The sequence below is a fragment of the Astatotilapia calliptera genome, chromosome 7, assembly GCF_964374335.1.
Source record: "Astatotilapia calliptera chromosome 7, fAstCal68.1, whole genome shotgun sequence".
In the NCBI taxonomy this organism is placed as follows: Eukaryota; Metazoa; Chordata; class Actinopteri; order Cichliformes; family Cichlidae; genus Astatotilapia; species Astatotilapia calliptera.
Genome location: NC_137428.1, coordinates 34,318,625 through 34,327,365, shown reverse-complemented (window position 1 = coordinate 34,327,365; position 8,741 = coordinate 34,318,625). Strand labels below are relative to the sequence as shown.

The following is an 8,741-nucleotide window of genomic DNA, read 5'->3' as shown; positions in this document are numbered from 1 at the left end:
AGAACCTTGTTTTGGCAGGAAACAGTATAAATATAAAATATAACTACATGGCTAACATCCAAGACTGCTGGCCAACCAGGACATCCCAGCAAGTATTAACACTTATCATTGCTTACAATTTTGTTTTAATTATGGTGGAAAGACAACACAGTGGAAGAATCTTCCACATCAAAATAATATTTTATTACCTGCCTGTACTTAAAAAGATCAGTTAAGGAGCTGAAGAGCCAATAAAGGTTACAATTCCTAAACTAAACGAAAATATTGCAGTGCTGAAGCTCTCCTAATAATTATTGACAGTCTGGATGCAACTTGAATGCAACATGTTGTTTCTGCCTCTAAAAAAGACGAAAAGCTCCCTCAAACATGCCAATCTGTTTTTTTGTTTTTCTCATGAGTCTTGTGGAACATTTTGTAGGTGTGTCCGTTTGTACACGTCATCCCTGCACTTATCTAGAGGAAGGCAGGACCACAACACTGTGCCACTGGCAATCAAATAGCATCACACCCCGAAGTTGTGTGACAGCAGTGGTTGTGATCGGTGGAGGCATCTGCCCCCAGTCCAGTCTTACAGAGGAAATCTGCTGACAGTTTGTTTTGTATTTGGTTTTTTCTGTTTGCCGATGATGGATCGTTGGCATGTCACACAAGCCTGACTCCACAGAGACAACAAACGTCTAGCTTCCTTGTGTTTTTTTAAATATATTTTATGGCTTGTATTTTAGCACTTGCAAGCTATATATATTTTACACCTCCGAGTTATTTATGAACCGGTCCAAAAATCCACCTAAAAGAAGTGTTTATACCAAAATTTTGAGTGCATAGTAATACATTCATGGTTATTATATTTTAATGGTTTACACCACATTGGCTGTCACACGTTATGTCCTGTAGTAGACACAACCTTAACAGGCATAATTGAATAGTACAGTCATGATGGTGAGAGATCTGATGTCATTAAACTGAAACTAATAAAACCACTCTTGTTCAGGGTATTTTCGGCATGATCTTATGAAGAACAACGAGCTAAAAAGGCAGGAAAGCTATCTTCTTAAATATTAAGTTGTTACACTAAATCTGTGAGACAAGTCATTTCAATCCTAAATCTGTCAATCACCAGGAATGTCAAATAAAAAGAGGAACAGGGACATCCGTCAGCCATAAAGCTTAAAAAAGAAAAAGAAAAAAAGGAAAAAAGTCTATCCCTTGTTTCTGGGATCAACTGTCACAGCCAGAGCAAGCTGGAGATGTGTCTTGTGGCACAAGTTTTGTTTGGTTACTGGTATATTACAACAGTAATGACTGAGAGACCTGTGACGTTCCTTTGATCTTACAGGGAAAGACACACCACTAGGGGAACTCCCACTCTGTCTTCCATGAATATGTCATTGATGCCTCAGGCCTTCATCCTGCAGAGTTTCCAGTGTACTGGCTGAGACTCATTTGCATAGATCAAATTTGCAAGACAAATTCAGCGCTGTGCTCTATCACCTCGCCTGTTGCTTGTGTCTGTGAGATAGAGACACACTCAGTACCTGCGTGTGGATTAGGGTGTGTTGTTCATAACACAAAGAGCTTATGTTTTAGTCTTGATTTTTTTTTTTAAATTTGTTGGTTTGGTTATTTGCTGGATGGATCAGATTTGGCAGATAACTGTGGCTGCCAGTGCTGAGACTGTTTCTGGTGTATGATTCTGACATTTGACACCACTGGTCAGACAGAAACTTGAAGCCATTTTACAGACATCTGAGACACATCAAACAAGTACACTCAAAATATTTCACTGCCCTGCACTCCATGCAAACGTGCAGGGATTTTGCATATCTTTACATACAGTTTCTAAAAAATGTTGTTTTGGGAGAGTATTTCTGACTGTTTCCTGTTTAGTAGATTTACAACTTTGAGGATACAGCACCTCAGGCAACAAGATATACAAATTAACTGTGGCTCCCACTTTGGTCACACACAACTTTAACCCAGCTGCTATGTCTGGCAATTGTGTTAGAAAATCAAAATTACTCCCCTTAATTAAGGTTTTGTATGCCTCTGCTTCCATGTGGGATTGTTGCAGACACATGCAGGCATGCATGCTACCTTCATGTTCTCTGGTTTTCCCCCAGGCTTCCCCAGGCAGCACCACCCCTCCTCTTTCAGGACCCATGTCCTGTTTGCTCGGTTCCACCCAAGATGATCCTCTCCTTCCCTTTCTGTTTGTTTACCTGGGCAGGATTTTGATTTGCTCAGTCTCCTCACACCCACAAGCTGCAGAACCAGTAAGTCTAACTGTTGCAGAGGATAACAACAGACCCTACTGTAATATCAACAAATTTTGCATAGAGACCTCAGATTTGTTTGCCTGACAGTAAGCCCTCATGTTTCTACTCGTCCCTTCACAAACACTGATTTCTGCACCACTAACACAACTGAATACACACTTGCTCTTGAATTTATAATGTACGTTTTTATACTTTTTGTATATCTATTTATCTACAAGCCATCTAGTTCTTTAACTGTACGGTGGAGAGTTGCTGTATGTGGGCCACTGAGGTTGGTAAACTCAGACGTACATACAATAACAAAATATGTAATGCGCAACATTTTTAATATCAATGAAAATTGGAGAACAGATGTGAATTGTTGCAGTTTTGCATAGTGGAAAAACTGTAAGACTGGAGTCTTGTAGCGTGCCAGCTGTTCATTTTTTCACAGTCTTTTAGGCCCATGCATTGTGGATATAGATGCATGCATTGAACAACAGAAACTATTCGTTCTAATATACCAGTAACGATCCACTTACCTGAAAAACTGATATCATCATATTTACATCACAGCATGGCAGGGAAGGTGGCGGTGGGTGGGAGCTTCAACTTTGGGTTCACTTTAAATGTTCACAGTGCTTCTTTAAGTTCTTGTCAGATTTAAACAGAGCAGGTGAAGATCTGATTTGCATTTAGCAGCTTAAACCTAACAGGTTTGGTGTTTGGGGAGGGCGGTGTGTCTTCGTTAGAATCGCCATTTGTTTGTTGAAGTAAATCCAACAGGCTGCCTGGGTGTGGTTAGAGCTGAGTAAGTAATCGGTACCTTTTCAACAACCTTTTATTAATCCCTGTATCCCATTAGGCTGAATGCACTGCAAAGGCCATTTAAAGGTGTGTAGGGAAAACATACAGTATGGCGGGGCAGACGGTTTGTGTTATTCTGATTTTTACTGAGATTACAGAGCTCCTTTTTGCTCTTGAACATAAAAACTGGACGATGTATTTGCTTCTAACTTTCCTTTAGCTGCTTTCTAGTCGACTCTCTGGAACGAATGGCTCCCTGCGCTTGGATTTGCATAATGTTCTGGGTGTTATTTGAATGCAGGATAACTCCACTACACACTATATCTAGTCTTGCGAGAGATTTCCACCTGGGGCCTGAGTCACAGTTTCATCCTGTATGTGTTTCTAACTATGAAAAGCAGAATAAACCAGTCAGGAAGGGAAAGTATGTTACAATGTTCATCACACTATGTGTGTATTTTACTGTGGGGTGACAAAGGACCAAGTATTATATTTTGCCTCATTCAAAAACAACAACCACAGACATTTGAGATTGCTTCAATATTTATTGGACTCTAAGCAATGGAACATTGTAACACTGCAACAACACAATGAAAAGTGCATCAGAATAAACATTCATTCATATCTTGAAAGATTTCTTTCAATGTAACTTACATAGTGCCTTTTAACCTTAACTGGGTTCTACTGAGCACTTTATAATGTGTTTCTCATGTGCCCATTCACAGTCACACACAGCTGCCGTGCAAGATGTTTGTAGGCCAAGAGGATCTTCCCCAAGGACACCTCAGCATTCGAAGGGGTCAAAGGCTGAGCCCTCAACCTTGTGATATGTTAAGAAAATGCTCTACCAGTTGAGCTACAGCTTCCCCCAGTGTCAGCATATTGTTAAATATTATTTATCACACAGGTTAAAAAACAACAACAACAACAAGAAAGAAAACACTTCCTCTTCAGTTTATGCCATGCTGGCTCTCGTGGTGCCTGCGCAGATCAACCTTGCGTTGGAAGCCCTTTGAACAAATGTCACACCCGAAGGGCTTAAATCCTGTGTGTTTCCGGCTGTGTGTGATCAGGTTGGAGCTTTGGCTGAAAGCTTTGCCACAAACTTGGCATTTGTGAGGTTTTTCACCTACAAAAAGAAAATGAAACACACAGAAGAACACATGCCGTAAGAAATCTACACCAGGGATATCAAACTCATTTTACATCATGGGCCACATACAGCCAGCTTTCGTCTTATGTGGATTGGACCAGTGAAACTCCCCTTTCTGTCAGTTTAAACAGCAGAAAAAGAAGCACAATGTCCACAATGCATCTCAGTTTTTCTACATGAGAAAGAAATACTGCTGGAGTGAATGAAGGAAATCTGTCAGTACAATTAAGTAGCTCACTCCCCACAACTCCCCAAATCCAAAATGTATGCCCTTATACATATTTCCCAAACCTGTCAAGTGGGCCAGACTGGAGTCTTTGCCAGGCCAACTCTGGCCCCTGGGCCTTAAGCTTGACACCCCTGATCTGCACAATCAAAACTTGGACAATTTTCAAGTGATTTGTATAAAACTGTTATAGTTTTCTTTTCACCGCTTTGGTAAAATCAGGTTTTCCAACATTACCAAAAATGTTGCCAAGCGTTTTCGTCATACAGATAACGTTTTTCATTAAAACCATGAGAGAAGAATCAGGCCATTGTTCAGATTTGTCAGAGACATACTGGCAACAAATATAAACTAAAGTTCCTTTTACAGAGCTCTGTGAAGAGGAAACCCAGATATGCAAATCAACAGGATATTTGTTTAAGCTTCTTTTTCTGATTTATCAGCAGTTATATTACTCCTAGAAATAGTCCCTACATGCTTGACCTGGAAAGCAGGTGATTGCTGAAGATGGATCATATGCAGGGTCACACTGATGGTCACAAACTGTGAGAATGTTAAGACATTTACCAGTGTGTATGTAGGTGTGCTTTTTCATATCAGATTTCTGATGAAATCTCTTGCCACAGTACTGGCAGGGGTAAGGCCTGGTGTCGGAGTGGATAAGCAGGTGTGTCGAGAGCGTGGATGAACGCTTGAAGGATTTGCCGCACATCTTGCACTCGAAACTTTTTTCCTGATCAAGGACAAAGACAAAAAAAGTGAGGCACAATAATCAGTTAGTGAATAAATGTCAGAAAAAAATTTGTCTTTAAAAGTTCATTCCAATAATTTTAGTAGATTTTTGGGATCTTTTGATGGGGAAAATTGTAATAAAGGAAATGTATATGTTCACATTTCCTTCATTGTTTCTACTTTAAATGATCAAGAGCATTTTACGAATAGGAACTATAGTTGTGTTCACTAAATGTAAGCATGAATCTTGAAAGCTGTCAGCATATCAGACAAGTAGAGTAAAAAACTGAAGCCTAATCCACACTAAAGATTTAAAGGCCAAGATGTGTTGTCCTCTGCATATTCAGGTCCCTAAACTCTTTAAACACTGAAATAATTCCTGCTTCGTCAGTATACCTGAGAGTGGACGTTCATGTGCTGCTCCAGGCTGACAGCATGACCAAATGTTTTTCTGCAGATGCTGCAGCCAAACGGCCTCATTCCACTGTGAGACCTTCTGACATGAACCTCCAGTCCATGGGAAGTTGAAAATACCTAGAACACAGTTTGCCCATAATTGCACTCGTCAGTGGAGTCAAAGTGACAAAGTGAAAGCCGTGAAATATGTCTGCACCTGACATAACAGCTTCGCGAGCTGCACAACCAGTTTTAAGCCTTTGATCTTGGCCTAAGCTGCGGTACCTACCTTGTCACAGGTGATACAGTGATAGGTGTTCGAAGAAGGCGAGTAGTGAGTGCTGCAGTCTAGAGGCTGCTGAGGCTGAGGACTACGGTTGATGTTGGTGCTGTACAGGTTACTGGCATGCTGCAGCACTGTGGGGCTGAAACTCATCTGACGGAGCTTGTAGGAAGGAGACAATGTCTCCCAGGCATAAGGTTGGAAGTCAGCCAAGTGAGGCTCTAAAGGGCGCACACATAAGAGACAAAAAAAAGCATATCTTATCTTTGTTATAGATGCCTTTTTAAAAAGTTTGCATCAGGGGTGTTTTTCTAGTAGCACAATTTTTTCAGTGTGATGGTACAAGGTTTATGAAGACTGAGCTGGGGTTCATTGGAAATAGTTTAAAAAGGCTTGAAAATTGTTTGAAATTCAGCGAGTTCTAATGATTTTAACTGTGAATAGACCAATAGTCTCTAAAAGCATGCATCAGATGACATGGCTGCCACGTAACAACAGTACACATATGTTGGATTCTTTTAGGTAGCAGAAGTTAAAAAGCTTCAGCTAACCTAAAATTCAACTAATTAGAAAATAGTTGGCAGTGAAGCAAACCACTGTAAGACATGAAAGGGCCAATCCAGCCTAAAAATATATTGCTTTATATCTGTTAAATCACACCCATGTCATTTTTTTCTCAATCTCGTAGATGTAAACATAAGGCTATAATTCTATTTCAGCATGAAAGCATGAAATATTACTGTTTTTCCTTATAGTATTTTTCTTGAAAACAAAAAGGATCCTGTACATTAAAGGTGTACATATCTGTTTCTTATTTGGATAAGATGTAATGCAAAATTGAGTGGAATGCCAGTGCAAACAGAAACTTCTACACATGAAAAACAAAGCCAAGGTGGAAGTGCTGGATACCTCCTAGCATGAAAAACATGTTTAACAACTGATATTAAAACTTTATGCTGACAATGGAGCTGAATATTTTTACAGTGCATTCACCTATATACTGGGGTTAACTGGACTGCTGTCCTGACACACAGACAGCTTTTGTGATGTTAGTGCTTTTTCATGCTCATTAATGGAACAATTTTCTTTTTTTTTTTTTTTAAAAACACTTTTATTTATCCCTTAAGAGTAAATCTTTTTCAGAGTAGACTTGGCCAAGACTGCACACCATTACAATGTTACAAAAATAAAAATCAAATTACCTCAAAACACATCAAACAAAATATTATGTCAGAGTCAAAATAATACAAAAACTAGGTCCAGCTTATGAATAGCAGTTACACTCTTCAGTTACAGCAGTCTGATTAATAATCTGATTGATAACCATGTGGTACAGACCAAAGAGTTTCTACTTCAGGTTTTGTGAGTGAAATTAGTGTTTTGTTAGTTAGCTACTCAGTCTAAGGGAATAACCTTTAACCCTTTTTCAACCCGAATATGCAAATCTTTAATAAAGAAATAAATATATAAAACTGTGGTCAAAATGCCAACTTTGAAGCTTTAAAATGCTTTCCAAAACTAATGGGCCACGTCTACTTCCACCTCTGATATGCAGTCTCTATTCCAGCCTAGTCTTTTGACTTCCAGATGGCAAGTTTTTAAACTTACCTGGCAGGTAGTACGGCTGTGTCTGAGTCATGAGAGGTCTGCTTGGCTCTGGGTGAAGCGGTAAGGGACATTCAAGCTCCGGTTCCTCCTTAGTAAGTAAGCGGGGGGCTTCAGGGGAAGATTGCCCCTCTGACTTAGGCCTGTCTGAAATGTCTGTGGTCTGAACGGCTGCTGGGATTTCTGCAAATCCAAAACAAAGTGAAGTTCGGTTGATTAGAGAGAAAGTAAATCTAAATTAATATCTTCTTTTGTTCAATTAGGTATTTTCTTTAATAAGAAAAAGCAACAAATAACATCAGAAGTTTTTTTTTTTTTAATTTTTAATTTGCAAAACAAATAAAAATTTGTTTAAGACGGCAAGGAGATTTGGGGTTGCGATAAAAAGCAGTTACATCCCGCAGCAGTAATTTCATTTAATTATTTTAATAGGGCCCCGTTCTTCACCTATTCAGATCAACTCACTTCTTTTTTTAAAGACTTACCAGATGTTGCGGAGGCCTCCGAGTCATCCTCATCGAAATTTTTTTGCCTGTAGGAAGTGAACTTTTTGCTTCTCACCATAAACGACAGAGGCATGGTGATCCTAGACCGGAAAAGTATAATAATTAAAAATAATTTCTTTTTTAAAAAGGTGATGCTTTTACGTAGGCTTTTACGTCAACGTCAAGAGTATAACAATAAATAAATACACTTAAACTCCCGGAAATTCTCCTCTTATTTGAATTTTAATGATCTCAAAGCTTCACATGAAATGATTTCAGTGCGTCTAATTATTTCATACCGTTAAAAATCCGCGAAGATTAGGAAAAAAGAAAAAGTCCTCCTGCTGATTTTGTAGCTCCTCGCAGCTTCTAGAGACGAAAACAAACGCAAACGGGGAGAAAAATAACCCAGTTAATATTTCCTTTTTTCCTGGAAGAAAAACAAGTTTCAGAGGAGAGATGCGTCGATTCCAAAAGTCTTTGAAAAGCAGTGTAAACCTATCAGGTTTATACCTCCCGCTCATCCCCCCTCCCTGATTTTCAATCTCGCAGCGGAATCTGACTGTGGTTTTAGCCAATGAAAAGGCCAAACGGCAGGTGGAAATTTGCTTAGAAAAACACAGGGCCTTAGGAACAGTTATACAAAGCACACAGTACTCACAGGACCAAAAACAACAAAAAAATGCCGGAACTAAAGGTAAAATATATGTGCAGTAGGTTTACAGGCAAAAGACCAATATAGTGATATGCTCGGCGAATTATTATTTGTTTCTTTTTTTAAAAAGGCTTTTAGACTTCG

At 39.2% G+C, this 8,741-nt stretch overlaps 1 protein-coding gene across 1 annotated transcript; it reads right to left on the bottom strand.

The window, feature by feature from the left end:
* Positions 1-3,587: 3,587 nt before the first annotated feature.
* gfi1b (growth factor independent 1B transcription repressor) lies at positions 3,588-8,453 on the bottom strand. Its single transcript, XM_026176978.2, has 7 exons — positions 8,242-8,453; positions 7,943-8,043; positions 7,461-7,640; positions 5,859-6,073; positions 5,570-5,707; positions 5,009-5,174; positions 3,588-4,191 (listed from the first exon to the last, which is right to left on the bottom strand). Exons 2-7 carry the CDS (start codon positions 8,034-8,036, stop codon positions 4,013-4,015), a joined length of 972 nt encoding a protein of 323 aa, XP_026032763.1. The 5' UTR covers positions 8,037-8,043; positions 8,242-8,453; the 3' UTR covers positions 3,588-4,012.
* Between the last annotated feature and the right edge of the window lie 288 nt (positions 8,454-8,741).